Source organism: Epinephelus lanceolatus, chromosome 11 (assembly GCF_041903045.1).
Source record: "Epinephelus lanceolatus isolate andai-2023 chromosome 11, ASM4190304v1, whole genome shotgun sequence".
Taxonomy (NCBI): Eukaryota; Metazoa; Chordata; class Actinopteri; order Perciformes; family Serranidae; genus Epinephelus; species Epinephelus lanceolatus.
This window is the reverse complement of record NC_135744.1, coordinates 1,999,015-2,015,377: the sequence shown is the minus strand read 5'-3', so window position 1 is coordinate 2,015,377 and position 16,363 is coordinate 1,999,015. Positions and strand designations below refer to the sequence as shown.

Genomic DNA, 16,363 nt, shown 5'->3' with positions numbered 1-16,363 from the left:
TACAATGGCTTTATTATTCAGTGGCATTCTTACATCTATGACCATTAGGCCACCTTAGAACCCCTAAGGAAAAAACAGGATTTCTCACATAGAAGATAACTGTGGAATGTAGTAAAGTGTATAAGCAGTTTTGCAATCTGTGATCTGGGGGGTGGTGGTGTGTCTCCCTCAACCTTGGGTCCAGGCTTAGGAGTTTGTAGTATTGTAGCTGTTCCTAGGACTGCGCTCATCTGGACAGAGAACTCAGATGTTGTACCTGGAATCTACTGCAGCCACTCTTCCAGTTTGGGGGTCACAGCCCTGAGTGCTGCGCTTACCACTGGCACCACTGTTGCATTTACTCCCCACATCTTTTTTAGCTTCTCTTTCAGCCCCTAGTATTTTTGAAGCTTCTACTTGTTCCTTCTTCCACATGTTGCTGTTGCCCGGAATTGGGGGTACTAGAGAGCTAATTTCTTATCTAGGCCTAACCGCCATATCGACTTTTACTAAACTTGGTAGATATGTAGAACAGGACGCCTCAAGGTGACTGGAGAAATTCAACTCTAATTGGCAACTGGGTGGCACTTTAACAACAGAAAAATGCTTAAAAATGGTTAAAATGCGACCAATCGCTGTGGCTCCCTCTCAGATGAGCAGATTTTGTCTGTAGAAGTCACAGTCAATATGTCAGTCATGGCCAAATGTCTTCCTCCTGAGTGATGTCATCCAGGGGTTGAGAGATCTCCACAAAATCACAGATCCATGGATGGCAATAGCCTACTAAGCCCAAAAAGGTTGTTGTTTCTTTTTTTCTTTTCTTTTCTTTTTTTTTTTTTTTTACACGGTTTTGAAAGATCCAAGATCTCCTGGATGCGGTCCAGACCCAACCCTCCAGAGTGATATTATGACCAAGATAACGCGCTGAATGATATACTAGCTGCAGCTTATCTTTTCAAACTTTGTGACCAGTTTCAGCCTAAAAGCAGAGCAGAGACACTGTGTCAGCTTTACAATTCTCTTGTGTGGTGGAACACACCAAGTGATCACCACCATACTGCACAAGTGTACTGCCATGCATTGGCTGTCGTGGTGTAACGTAAACTGTGAGTCAGGATGAACAGGAATACTAAAATATGCATTTGCCAAATCAATGACAGAAAACCAACAGGAGTCTGCTGGCACCTGTGAAAGCAGTGTTGCTACATTTGGGACAGTGGGGGCTGGGTGTTGCACAGCCTCATTCATTGCCCTGAGGTCTTTGACTGGTCTTCAATCACCATTTGGTTTCTTTACAGGAAGGATGGGGGTGTTACATGATGAATAAGGACATTCCACAATGGCGCCTTGATTTATGAGTGACTGAATGACAGGAGCAATGCCTTCAATAACCTCTGGGCTAAGTGGATAATGTCTTTCACATGGTCTAACAGTTGATTTTGGCTGAACCATAACAGATTTGTCCCCTGTATATTCCCAAAATCAAACTTGCTTCCAGCACACAAGTTATCAGGCACTGTTGATATTACAGTTTTTTACAATCCCTTTAGCACTAATTTCAGAACCTTGATGTCATTTTTCACAACTCTAGACACAAAACTCAAAACGGTCATCCCTTGTAACACAGGCTGTCCAATGCTCAAAACATTGCATTGTGCATCCATATCTTTAAAGAAACCTTACACCTGCAGAATCACTGTTTCAAATAACGCATTGTATCATGAAATACCATATGAACTTAATTTAGATCACCCCCACACAAGATACAGATAGTTTCATTGTTTATTACTTTGAACAATCATTAAATATTGTAGTACAAAATATGTGAACAATAATTCATTATGGTACTACATCACTAAATGGTTAACTGAAATTAATTGAAGAAATACAACACAGATTTCTTTGAATCAAAGCTAAAATAACTGGTTACAAAAAAGAAAAAACTACAGTACTATAAAACACATTTGAAAATTAAAAAAAAACAAAACAAAACACTCAATCCAAAAAAATTGGATTGATTACTGTACTGCGCTTCTATCCATCAACCCTGTCATGTGGATTTGGCCACAGGTTCTCATCCACATCACAGTTGATGTTTTCATTTGCCAAACATCTCCTCTACCACGTTCCCCCACACCTCTAAAATGAGGCCCATGGCCACCTCTTTGTTGAGGCCTAAGCCCTCCTCTCATACGAGGCCCACGACCACCTCTCTGAAGGGGTGCGTGACCCCTGCCAATCCTTTGACCACCATGTCTTCCTTGTCTTCTTTTTCCCATTGCTTGACCTCTGTTGTGATCACCTGCCGGCTCCATGTTACTGAAATCGCTTGTGCTGTCATGGATCCCACTCATTTATACTCTTAACACAAGGTGAAATCAATCATCAGTAACGAGTTGAGAGTGTTGGAAAAGCAATTACAAGGACCTTTCATGATCTAAACATTAAATATTGTTCAGCAGTTTCCATAAAACTGTGTGTTAAGAGAAATGCAAGTTTAACTTATTATTTTGAGCAGTTGTATACATTGATAGTTAGATCATTGTAATGAAATGAATAGACAGTCATCTCAGATGTAATGTGTGAATTGCATTTTGAAATGGTAATACTTTGATGTTAAGTTGTATCATTTTAAACAGGTGATTTTAGTTAAATGAACAAATGATCTTAGGTTAATGTGTATAGTATCCAAGAAATTGGAAAAAGTGTTAGGAGTTTTGAAAAAATGTGCATTTTGATCATTAGTTTTTGAGTTTTGTGTCCAGACTTGTGAAAGGGGATATCAAGGTTCTGAAATTAGAGTTGAAGTCATTGTAAAAAAAACTGTATTGCCTCCCCTTCAGTCAATAACATAAATGTAATTGAGTGTGTGTGTGTGTCTGTGTGTCTGTGTCTGTGTGTCTGTGTGTCTGTGTCTGTGTGCTGCTCTATGCTCTGAAGTGAAGATGGATCCTTCATCAAGATATGTGTCTCTGCTACAGGCTGGACATGTCCACAGGCTGTCAGGCTTCCATGCCAGTCTGCAGTCTTGTTATCAGCATTCTGATCTTGAAAAAGAGATGTTGGCTGTAATGTTTGTAATGTGTTGTACACACGAGGCTGGACAACCAACATGCGTTCAATGGGCTTTATTAACTGAACTGCTGTTTACAGCGTGCTGCCCACTTATCAACTGCCTGAATAATCCCTCAGAGGAAGCGTCTCCTGTGGGAGGCGTAGTTGCACACATTTCAATGTTGTGAACATGACATTGCCCTCTCTTTTTTTTTTTTTTTTTTTTTTTCTTTAAACAATTCAGAAAAAAGTATTGTCCAACCACAAAATACTAGCAAGGCTTGTTCCTACATCTGTTTTCCACATTTCAAAATCCTGCCCCAAATACTTAACAATATGCAAAATAGAAAACATAACAAACATCATACCAATTCTGAACATGGCAAGTATGTCTCTGAAAATATCTCTGGATATCTGACTTATACCATATGAGCCTGAATGCAACCTATAAAACGATGATCAATGGACATTGGAAACACTTCTTTGTATCAAACTTCACAAGTAAACAAGATTTTTTTTTTTTATTTTTTTTTTTATTTTACGATATTCAACAGTTCAGGTCATATCCGTCAACACATGTAATGCATGTAGCCAACAGTCCTTGAATGGTCCACTATACATAGGTTCAAGTTAGGGCTGGGTTAAACGATTATTTTTGCAATCGATTAATCTAGAAAATAGTTTTATTGATGCATCGATTAATCTAACGATTCATTTTTAAATCCGATTCGATTCGATTTCGATTCGATTATCGATTATCTCCCCATAATTTGACCTATATAGCAATTAATGCTAATTTATCTCCATGAATAAAACACAAATTTCTTCTTTCCAATATATTTTTATTATCAAGTTCAAAAATGAATTGTATTGAACAATACAACAATAAAGTGCACACAGTTGTAGTGCAATGGAATCCTATAATAAAAAAATAATAAAATAATTCTTTCAATAAATAAAACTGCAAAAAACACAATCTGAACCAAAATCTTATCAACATAAAATAAATAAAAAATAACAGCAGCGGTGACAGCTGCAGTTTACAAAACAACACAATGTGTGACAGCAGCAACTTAGCCTAATCATTTAAATCTGTGAAATAAATAACAAATAAATTCAAGTATTAGGCCTATTACAGTTAAGTGAACAGTAGTTTAACTTTTAGTTGTTACTGGAGCTCCCAGGACTTTACAAAGAATAATAAAATAAATAAAAATTTCTTTCAATAAATAAAACTGTTGTGCAAAAAACACAATCTGAATCAAAATATAAACATAAAATAAATAAAAAATAACAGCAGCTGTGTGTGTGTGTGTGTGTGTGTGTGTGTTCCTGCAAGAGCACTTGTGCTGCTCTGCTGCTCTCCTTTATCTTTCCCTCTTGCTTTCCACCACCACTCTCACTCCGTGCGTGTGTGTCTGCTCAGGTGTGTGTGTGTGTCTGTGTTGTAGTCATGTATTGGAGTGGAGGAATGTTAGCATCTCAACATGCTCAGCTGTCAGGCTTGCCCTTTTTTTGTTGACAATATGTCCAGCCACTGAAAAAAGCCTTTCAGATGGCGTGGATGTTGCTGGTACAGCTAAGTAGGATTTTGCTAAAGCAGCCAGTGTGGGGAATCTTGCCTCATTAGCCCTTCACCATTGAAGGGGGTCACTGTCCCTTGGGATGGGGTTTTCCCCAAAATACATCAGTGCTTCCTTCTTCACTGTGTCCTCATCATCCTGGTGGTCTGGTGCCTCATTGCTGTCTTCCTCCTCAGAATCCGAGCCCAACAAAGTGTCCAACACAGACCTCCTCTTTGGTGGTGGAGTCGCTGAGGCTTCCCCCTCCTGCTGCCCCACTGCTGCCTGCTGGAGTGCTCTCTGCTCCCTTTTCAGGTCAAGTGCAACACTCTGAACTTTTGCTTGGAGTTTCAGAGCATCCTCTTGAGAAAGGAACTTCAGTTTTCTGAAACGTGGATCAAGGGCTGCAGCAAGGAGTGACACATTTTTTCCATCCTCTTGAAATGCAGATACCAGCGGTTGCCACCTTGAAAGAATTTCCTCTTCTGCATGGCTCTGGAAAAGGTTCACGGCAGTAGAATCAAAGGATCTGTTGTGGGTGGATTTCAGTAGACCTTTCAGCAGGGGTGGGAGAACAGAAGCTGTAACATATGATTGCCCACTTAGGAAAACAGTTGCTTGCTCATAAGGCTGGAGCACCTCCTTCAGCTCACTCAGAAGAACCCACTGATCATTTTTCAGATCCAGGTAATGTTTCCCACGGTGTGTGACTTCTGGGTCTGACAGTGTGGCAACCACTGGCCACCGCTGTTCTAATAAATGTTCAACCATGTAGTATGAACTGTTCCATCTGACAGCTACATCCTGGATCAGTTTATGCTCAGGTGTGCCCATTTGTTGTTGTTTCTGCTTGAGTTTAGTGCTAGCTGGCTCACTTTTCTTGATGTGCTTCACAAGGCCACGTGCTGCTGATAGTGTTCTATCAATCGTGGGGTCCTTCATTACATGGTTTACAACCAGCTGCAACGTGTGCCCAGCACACCGGTAGGATGCAACTCCAAACTTCTCTTCAAGGATGCGGAGAGCTGCGACCACATTACTTGCATTATCATGCACAATTGCAAGAACGTTGTTTAATGAAATGTGGAATTTTTCTGCCACCTTCTCCACCCAGGAGGCAATATTTTCTGCCGTGTGCTGCTCGTCAACTGGCAGTGTTGTCAGGTTGCAGGAGACAAGATTCCATTTCTCGTCGATGAAGTGACACGTTACTCCCAAGTATGCCTCTGTGACCATACTGGTCCAGGCATCGGTGGTTAGGGAGATTTTCGAATTCACCGCCTTTAATTTGTTCCGTAGTTTCTCCACTGATGTTTCATACTTTTCCTCCATCATACTAGTGAAGTGGCGCCTGGACGGCAGACTGTAACCTTGATTAAAAGTGGTGAGCATTTCTTTAAATCCCTCGCCCTCAATGATAGCAAGAGGCCTCATGTCCTTTACAATCATCGAAAGGATGCTCTCAGTAAGTGCAGCAGCCTCCTGGGGGGTGCAGGGGGTGTGTTTTTTTTTCGTCTGATAGTAGACCTCCAAACTTTTCTGCTTATCCCTGTCCCTGAAAACATAAATCACAAACACAGTGCACAGGTTAATAAAAATATATATTTCTAAATGATCTGCCCATATCAATAAAGTATAATAATAATAATAATAATAATACATTAACTTAAAAGTTGAAAGTTAGAAAACAACAATGAATGTTGTATTTAAAAAAAAAAGACAAAGAAATAAAAAAAAAACTAACTTTAGCGTGTATTTGAGGAGTGTGTGTGTCAGTTAAAAAAAAAAGTGTGTGTCAGCAAGAGGCGAGTGTGTGAGGGGTGTGTGTGTGTGTGTGTGGGTACATGTTCTGTGTGTGCGAGGCTGGAGCACAAGTTATGTGGTGCGGTTTGGATGAATGCACAAGTCACGTGGTGCGGTTTGGATGAATGACGGGGTTAATCATTGCAAACAAGGAAAGAAAAAAAAGTTGAAAACTTACGGTGTCTTCTCCTCCACACAAGCAGCTCCCGGGTGCCTCCTCTTAAGGTGCTGGTGCATCGTGGTAGTGCTTTTATGGTATGCCATCTCTATTTTGCACAGGTCACAGACCACCGAATTGTTACCTTTAGGTGTAAAGTACTCCCATACTTTTGACATCCTATTACGTGATCTTTTCTTCTCCCCCAACTCGCTGCTACTCGATGCCGCGGCCGCCGCCATTTTTTGATTCTGAGTGACGACGCATCGACGTGCAGTTTTTGCGTCGACGTATTTTTTGCGTCGACGTCATCGATGACGTCGACGCGTCGTCCCAGCCCTAGTTCAAGTATAGTCCTGCAGGTAAACAGGAGGATGTCTGTTGTGTCATGTGGGATATCTTGTTGTCATTGTGACTGCAGTGTCACCCTTGTATTCACTATCATCGTCACTAGGACCTGTTGGGGTGTTCTGTAACTCTGGAGCTATCTTCTTGAAGAATGAAGAGTTCCTGACAATAGAGTGTCCATCTCTGGATGCTGTAACCATGGAGCCTTTGGTTTTGGTCACAGTGTATGGCTTGCTGTTGTATGGGGTGGTGAGCTTGTTTTGTTTGGGCTGACGATGTAGCACAGTGTCGCCTGGAGTGAGAGTGCGTGTCTTAGCATGGCAGTGAGAGTCTGCATAAGATTTCATCTTAGCTTTAGCTTTGCTGTCCTTTGCTCTCATTTCAGTGTCTGAACTATTGCTTGCAGTGTGAGTGAATGATGGAAACATCTTGCATTGGAATAACATTCAGCAGGTGAGCTCTCTGTTGTGCTGTGAGGTGTGGATCGGTACTCACACAGGAAGATGTTGAGTTGTTGTTTCCAGTGCAAACCTTGTGTGTACACGAATAGCTTTGCCCAGTGTGCGCATGAACTGTTCAGCTGTAGCATTGGCTTGGGGCCACAGTGATGTGATCCGGCGGTGATGGAAACTTAGATAGTCTGCAAACTGGGAGAACTGCTCACTGTTGAACAGTGGACCATTGTCAGTTTTTAGAGTCCTAGGGATCCTGAGCATGGAAAAGACTTTGTCCATGACTGGAACGACTGTATTGACCGGGTAGCGTGTGTCAATCATCAGTGATGATGAGCAGGTATTCTCCAGTTGGGAGTGGTCCGTAGAAGTCTGCACTAACACTGTGCCAAGGGTTTTTTGGTAGATGTGACATATTTAGTGGCTCAGCGTGTGAAACTGGTGTGTTAGCTTGAAATGCAAGACAGTTGCGTACTGCTGCTTCTGCTTTGCGATCAATGTCTGGAAACCACACCTTGAGAAGGGCTTTAGTCTTGACAATGCCCTGATGTCCTTCATGGGCTAGCTGTATGACTCTGTCGTGTAGTGCAGTGGGAATGACTATTCTTGTGCCCCGTAGAATAATGTCTGATGCATGTGAAGTTGTGAGTTCATTGCTCAATTGTTTGAATGATTTGAGTGTGTCAGCATGTCGTGACTGGTCAATTTTGTGCCATATGTTGTGTCTGATGCATTCACTGACCTCTTGCAGGATTGGATCTTTGAGTGAGTTTCCACCTTGAGGTCATAGGGCTGAAGCCTCAGTCCCCATCGTTCAATTCTAGCAGGTGGTTTTGTGGTCTGTCACTAGAGTGAACGGATGACCATAGATGTACAGGTGGAAGTGCTCACAGCTCCACACAATGGCCAGGGCTTCCTTTTCAGTCTGTGAGTATCTCCTCTCAACATCACTGAGAGACCGACTTGGATATGCAGTTATGTGCTTCACCCCTTTTTTATCCTTTTGGCAGAGGATTGCACCCAGATCAACAGGAAAGGCATCTACAACCAGTTCAGTTTCCCTGCTTGGGTAGAGGTACAACATGGTGGTCACTGGTCAGACCATCCTTCAGGTTTTGTAATGCGACTTTCTGGTCTGGACTCCATGTCCACGGCGTATCCTTTCTGGTGACCTTGCGAAGCAGTTCTGAGATGGAGGAGAAGTCCTTTATGAATCTCAAACAGTAATTGGCCATCCCCAACAGACTTTTGACATCACTTGGAGTCTGAGGATCTGCAGCCTGCTGAACTGCAGCGACCCTCTTGGGATCTGCTGACACACCATCTGCAGAGAGGATAAAGCCAAAAAACTCACAAGCTTGGATTTATTGAACTCACATTTGCTTTTGTTGAGTGTAAGACCACTTTCCTTGAGTCTCTGGAACAAGGCCCGGAGGTTGTCATCATGCTCAGTCTGGCAGGCACCACAGACTATGATGTTGTCACTGAGGCTTTTTACACCAGAAAGGCCTTGTAATGTCTGACTTATTGTGTTCTGGAACACCTCAGCAGCTGAAGATATGCCAAAACTAAGGCGTTTGTAGCACCTTAATCCAAGGTGCATTAAGAAGGTGGTGATGTACCTGCTATCTGGACGAAGCTCCAGCTGGTGATAACCAGCTCTCAAATCCAACTTGGATAAAACGGTTGCACCATTCAACTCGTGCACCACATCGTCTATGGTGGGAGTGATGTGGCGCTCTCTCTCTACGGCCGTGTTGGATTGGCGCTTGTCGACACAGAGTCTGACCTGCTCTGGTTTCCTCAGCTTGAGAGTGGGAACAATAGGCGAGACCCTTGGCGTTGGAATAGTGACCTCCTTGATGATGTCGTCTTCCTCCAGTTTCCAAGGCTCATCTTCCACTTTCTTTCAGATGTGGATTGGCACCCGTCGATGTGGTTGGCATGTGGGTTTGATGGCAAGGTTAATGTGCAGCTTTACTTGAAAGTTTTTCAGTTTTCCAATTCCTTGGAACAGTTCAGGATGGCTTGCCACCAGCTCATCTGCAACTGTGCAACACTGTGGTGTGGATGACACTGCTGTAACTACTTTGATCAGACCCTGTGCTTTGGATGTTTTGTAGCTGAGAATGTTGAAGCCGTCACCTCTGATGACATAGAATGTACAGTTTGCCTTCTTCTGTCCTTTTTCCATGCTGCACTTGAACGCACCACTGATAGGTAATGGAACATTGGAGAGGAAGGGGTAGACTTTGGTTGAGGTGGGGCTAAGCTGTGTACATGGCATGAGTTTATCAAAGTCTGCTTCACTGATACAATTTGCTCCTGAGTCAATTAAAACTGACATGCTACTGCCATTCAGCATTATTTGGGTCTGTGGCAACTCTGCTATTTTGGCAGCATCCACTGCAAACACATATGCATCGTCACTGCTCTAAGAGTCATGCTCTGTTTTCTCTTCTGGTGCAGCCTTTGATATGTGATGTACTTTCTTTGAGTGTTGTTTAGCTTTCTGTTGTGGGCATTTTGTGTTGGTGTTTTGGGGTGCAGAGGGGCACTGTCTAGCAAAATGGTTTAGTTTTCCACAGGGTCTACATTCTTTGTTTTTAGCAGGGCACTCACCATCATGAGGATATTTTCCTCCACAGTTCCTGCAGTGGTTGTTGGAATGCTGTTGAACTGATGCTCTGCTGTTCCATAGATGCTTGCCCATAGTTTTCTTGTCTAGCATGTTGACTGTAGCTGCAGTGCCTCTTTCTATGCCTGTTGCTTGTATTTCTGAAAGTTCAAATGTTCTTCCATGGTCAAGAAGATCCTCCAGTGATAAGTCAGGTTCCCTCAGTGCCTTTCTGTGCAGCCTGGATGATGCACAGCACTGTATTATTTGTGTTTTAATCTCTACATCAACGTTAGCAAAGTCACAGTTCTTGGATAACATCCTTAGCCTGGTGTGATAGCTGTCTAAATTTTCTCCTGGTTCTTGCATGGCTTTTCTGAACATGTACACCTGGGGCTCTAGTTTCCCGGCGCAGCGCAGGGTGGTGAACCCTGCACGGAGCTAGTTTGGTAGTTTGGCAGACCGAGGTGCACTGAGATGGGTGTGGCGGCGCAGCAGGGGGAGGTGTTGACAGATCCAGCTTGGCGCAGTGACAATTTCGTGCCGAAAGGCTTCGGCGAAGGTGCACTAAAAGCTCGCCAGCTGAAACCAGGTCTACTGTCAACGCAGGCGGAGTGCAGCCGGTGTAGGCAGGTTTCCAGAACATCACGCACATTAACAATGCAATAAATAGCCACAAAACCACTATTCAATGCAACTATCTGCAATCAGCACATAAATGTATCTCTATATCGACTGTCCTGTCACATCTGATGTCAGATCAAAGGGGATTGGCACTGTTTGGCACGTTTGGCACGCGTAATGGAAACCCAACCTGATTTGATGAACACAGCTGCAAACTAATGAGTTCACATCCCTCTCAGCCAACCACAAACAGCCACAGCATCAGATAGGGAGTATATATTCAGCATCTGTCATCTTAGAAAAGTCAAAAGAAAAGAAACAGAGTGAGACTGCGAAAGAGAAAGAGAAAGAGAAAGCGTGCACGCGTGCACGAGAGAAACGCAACATTGATTTACAATTGTGGTGACCTCCTCCCAGGCTACCTTTGCATCAGTAGCCCGTGGAGGTCTGCTCGCAGTTCCGTATATTCGGACACTGTGAGCTTGGACCTCCCGGACCAAAACATCAGTTTCCTCCTGGGAGAAGTTTGGCCGTCTGACGCTGCTGCTCTCTTCTGCCATGGCAAATTGAGTAAACTCTCATTACGCCTTCGCACAGCGCATTTAAGGGCGAGGAGAAAGGCTCATTTGATTGGTGTGATGTGTGTAAAACTCACTCCATGCCTTCTCTCCTCCCTCTTTCCAACTTGCGCAGGTAGGAGGGACGGAGGTGGGAAAGAGGAGTAGCTGCGCCAGGCACACAGTGTGCCAAATTTGCAAAATCCGCCTGGCCACACCCAGTTGGCAAAGCGCAGGTGTGCTGCGCCCCCACCTCGCTCGGTCTGCGAAACTAAAGCCCCTGGTATTGAATATTCTTCTTAGGAGAGAAGTATCCAGTTAACTTCTGTTTCGTGTCTGCATATTGTAGTGTAAGATTTAATCTGTATAAGTTGATCAAGAGTGAAGAACATATAACCATGTTCTATGTTATAAGTTCCTATAAAACTGTTTGTTATGCATCTATGTGTGATAAAACAATGTTACACAAGTTTATGTATTCACAACACAAGGTTATGCATTCACATTGAAGAGCACACATACACCACAACACGTATTGTTTAAATAACCCTGTATTGTTTAATAATAACACACACACACACTCTTTAATGTTTGTATTGCATGACACACATTCTAAGCTCACATTGTTTGAAAGCACAGGGGACTGTATACAGAAAGTCCCCAGGTTTCATATATTTTTAAAAAATAAAGTGAAACTAAGCTCGAATCTAATGGTGGGAGAATTTGGGGATTTCCAGGCCTCGGTCATGTTTGGGCAAGGGCCCAAGGGGCCTACTACCAATAGATTTGGACCAGATGGAAAAAGGCTAAAAAGAAAAGGATCTGCCACCAATAGGTTTGGGTTTAGGTGGGCAGGATGAAAGGAAAAGGATGGAGATTCTCTCGAATCTTCACCAGCATAAAAGAGAGAACGCAGAGAGCGAAACTTCAGTCGTGCTCCGGAGCCTGACTCAATGAGTTGTATGTGTTGTTGCTTGTGAACACATTAAACTCGATTGCACCTGATTCTACTCGACTCCAGTGTTTTTCTAAGTGTCAGCCAGCTGAGCCTAAGGTACTAATTCAACTCAGAGGACGATTTGCAGAGGAGAAGTAGAAGACGAGGTCGGGAGCCATCTGGCCCACTTCCAGGCCCTGATTTTCGCTTCTACAAGTGGCGAGCTGAGCCAGGAGAGAGGGAAAAGTCAGAACCGGAGACCGGAGCACTGGGCTGCACGCCAGACATACAGGTGGCCACCAAAATAAGGTAAGCAGAGCTTTTTTCTGCCTAAACCGGGTGTGTCTGGAGTGCAGTGCTGGGGCCACCCAGGTCAAAGGTATTTGGCAAATTTCCCTTCTCTAAAGAACCTAATTGTGGTGTGCTGATTGATTAAGGAACTAATTAAGGGCATAATTGAGATACAACTAACATCATTTGGGACGGTCGAGTCTGGTGCAATAAGTGTGATCTTGGAGCGGAAAGAGTGTATGTGTGAGTGTTGAATGTATGGTAACCAAGGTAACAAGAGATAGAGTATTTAAAGTATTAAGAAGACAAGAAAAAATAAGTGCACAAGTGTAAAAGAAACCTGTAAGAGTTATACAGGGAAGAGAAAAAGAACTGGTAAAAGAGAAAAGAAAGAGTAAATAAAGAGAAAAGAGATCAGCGAAGCATATCCGTGGTTACCGCTGCCTATCTTACTGCTGCCCCTTTAAGCCTGTAGAGGCGGGGGCGTTGTGTCAGACGGCAGGTCCGCACGGGCAGAATGCCAAGCAAATAAAAGAGAAAATAAAGAGTTAAATACATGAGAGCATTTCTGTGGATACCGCTGTCTATCGTGCCAACATTCCTTTAAGCTTGAAAGGGCAGGAGTGTTGAGTAGGGAGGACAGGACTGAACGGGCAGAATGCCAAAGAGTTAAACATTAAAAGAGAACAGTAAGCAGATCGATCAGTGTATAAAGTTGTAACATATCTAAGTGTGATATATAAAACTGTTGTAAATTCCAAGTGTAACATATGAAGTTGTTGTAAATACAGTAAAGTGTAATATAAAGATGTGAACAGTAGTTGTAAATACAGTAAAGTGTTGAATAAAGAGTAAATGTAAAAAGACTGATAAATTACCAGACGACTGACCTAACAGACTTAAGGAGGGGATGAGGCATAGAGACAGTAGAAAAGACCTAACCAATAAATCAAGTACATAAGCTCCACCACCGCTGTAATAAACTTTAACGAGGCGAGATCAGAGAGAAAGGAGAGAGGAAAAAAGAGTATCTAAAATAGATGGAAGTGGGAGATGATAGTGAAGATGAGATCATAGAAGAAGAACACTGTAGTACAGAGAGTTCTGTAGAATACAGGGGGATATGTACACACTTTTGGTTGGAAAGAACCTATGTAGATAACGAGGGGGCTGAGCATTGGCAGGATGAACAAGAAATTAAACAGAAGCTCTGGCAAATTACTAAATTCATCAACTTGAAAAAAGTAAAAGAACAGTTTCCAGGTGCCCCATGGGAAGAGATTTTGCATAGATTGTGGGTCCCTTATTCACTAAATTCTCTATTACAGACCTTGTGTGATAATTATAAGAACGGACCAGTAGTTTCACTTTCTCTACACCAGATAAGTATACGAGGCCAAGACAGGGTGAGATACCCTCCACGGCTGCAAATTGTTGTTGTGCCCAGAAAAGTTGAGTGGGAAACAGGTAAATTTGGGTGTTTAACCCAGGTTCCCCAAGGGGACGGGTCACACAAATTAGAGTACAACCCATATAGAGGAAAGAAACATAAAACTGCTATAACAGTAGGAAAAATCATAGTACTAATACGCACAAAAGAAACAGACTAACTGCCAGAGATTCCAAGAAGCAGTGAAGCCAAACAAGGCTTCATGGGAGCCAACCAGGGAAAGATGGAAAAAGGGGTTTTTACCCCAGTGGAGGTAGTAATGCGGCAACACCCAAGTCGAGTGAAATGCATTCAACAATGTGTGAACAAATGGCACAAAAGAACATCAGGAAAAAATCGTTGGCCTATGGAACGTACTTTCAATCTGGCATGCTGTGATGAAGTAGAGTCAGAATTAAGACACATTGAAGCCAAAGACAAAAAAGCTAACTATAAAATAAAGAACAAGAGAGCTAAGGAGAGGGAAGTGTTGGGATGGTTCAGACAAGCAGGGGGAAGAAAACAGATGGTGCAGCTGGAGGAAAAGAAAAAAGAACACCAGGATCAGGAAGCAGTGACACCTACAGCTCCCGTGATGCCTACAGCACCACCCCTACCCACACCACCACCGCCCCCATACCCACAGGAGCCAACACAGCCAATAATAGGACAATATCCACTAAGGGATGCAAAAGCCATGGAGATGTCAATTACAAGGGAAATTCACAGTGACCTTAACTAAAAACACTAAGCGAGAGATCAAGAAAAAGAAACAGCAGGAACCACGGAAAAAGCTACCACTGGAATCGGCGCCTCCCTCAGAGACAGACAGTACTGACGGATCGTCGGATGACGACGGGGGCACAGAAGCCACTAACTTTGAATTATGTACCAAGGCATGTAATGGCAAGAAGGGAAAACATGCTGAGCAATCAACCGACCAGGAGATGGCAGGCCTCGCCAGTGCGGAAGGCACACCCCCCAGAGAGAGGCAAGCACACAAAAGGAAAGAGAAGCTGAGGTGACTGAAGGAGGATGGATACAAGTCCTTTCATTCCAGCTACGCGAGCCTCCCTATGAAAAAGTCTGCTTACCATTCAAGCTGTCCGAGCCTTCTCTTTGGGGAATCCAAGTCTCCCACTGCAACATCACGAAGGAATGAGGAGGAGGGGCCAGTGTCACAATCCAGACCCCTGAGTGCCATGGTGGAACAACAGTTGCAAATATGGCTGGAAAAAGAGGCAGAGCACTTTTGAAGGCGCCAGGAGGAAGAGCGACAGGGGATGGCCACCATCGACCCCACACCTCACCCAGGTCAGAAAATGCGAAATGAATCATCCAATGGTTGTGGGGGTCCTGAGGAAGGTGCCTCAGGGGGAGCTTCACCAAAGAGCACTCAAGACTTACAGCTACTCCAGCAATTGGAAGGGGTAGCTCGAAGATCTGAAGAGACAGTACAGCGCATGGCTCAGGAATTGGAGAAATTAAAAGAATGGCTGGAGGAGGATGAAGCCTCCCAGCAGAGACAGAGGGAACCCCAAGTTAGCCCCACCACAGAGCATATCACTCTGACACTCCAAGGTACTATGGAGACCGATAGAGCACAGTCAGAGGAAGCACAGGCCACTGACAAAGGACAGAAAATAGACAGAAGAAGCCAAAACCGAGCTGGCATGACATTAAGAAACGGGAGAACAGTAGGTGGTGATCTGTTGATGGACTGTCAGATGAAGAGACAGAAAGTTCCATGTGCCCCATTATAACAAAAACTGGTGGAAGACAACAGTATGAGCCCTGGCCCTTCATGGATATGATAGGCCTGGCAGAACGTCTACCAGTGTTCACTGATGGCGCCGATAAATGGATAATGGCTCTGGAAGAAACCACAGCTGGTATACAGTTGGCCGTAGGAGATATCGAAGCTATACTCACCTATGTGGTGGTAAAACAAACCACCAAGGAGATATTCACAGACGCTGGCTTAAGTACAGCCATTGGCACCAATGCACACGATGGGGTGAATTTTGGAGGCTACCGTTCCCGGGTGTGGCAGCAACTGAGAGCGCATTACCCAGAAAAAAGAGACCCATCCAAACTGGAGGGAGAAACCATGGGGGAGGATGAATGTCCCTCCAAGTTTCTACACAGCTTCCAGAAAAGGTGGAAGGAAGAGACAGGGGAAGCATGGAATGCTAATAAAACGACTCAGAGCTTGTTCAAAATGATGGTTAAAAAAGCCATGCCGGAGGATGTACAGCGATGCCTGGAAGGCGTGGTAGGATTGATGAAGGTGGACTGGCCACTGTTTTCAGAACATATTATCCATCACGTGGAGCTCTACAGAAAAGACAAAAAGAAAATGGAAGAGGACAGCAAACAGCTAGCCAACAAGCTGACACAGCTACAGCTGGGAGAACTAAGTAAGCTGGTAAAGAAAGAAAAAGAGAAAGAAAAAACTGAAGTTCAGGCCCCCATGGTAATCGCAAACCAAGCAGCTCCCCAGGCAGTCCAGCCCCAAGTGCCTCTGCAGCCAACCCCCACAGACCCAAACGT

General features: G+C 43.8%; 2 protein-coding genes across 8 annotated transcripts in view; one reads left to right on the top strand and one right to left on the bottom strand.

Moving 5' to 3' along the window:
* Positions 1-16,363, top strand: part of LOC117262140 (uncharacterized) — a 64,844-nt gene that overhangs the window by 3,097 nt on the left and 45,384 nt on the right. The window lies entirely within an intron of this gene.
* On the bottom strand, positions 3,545-8,379 carry LOC144464606 (E3 SUMO-protein ligase ZBED1-like). Its single transcript, XM_078172119.1, has one exon. The coding sequence runs from the start codon at positions 6,255-6,257 to the stop codon at positions 4,668-4,670; it is 1,590 nt and encodes a 529-aa protein (XP_078028245.1). The 5' UTR covers positions 6,258-8,379; the 3' UTR covers positions 3,545-4,667.

What these genes read in the sequence shown, in the direction of transcription:
- LOC144464606 (XM_078172119.1), bottom strand. Translation starts at nt 6,257, where the DNA reads ATGTATTATTATTATTATTATTATTATACTTTATTGATATGGGCAGAT.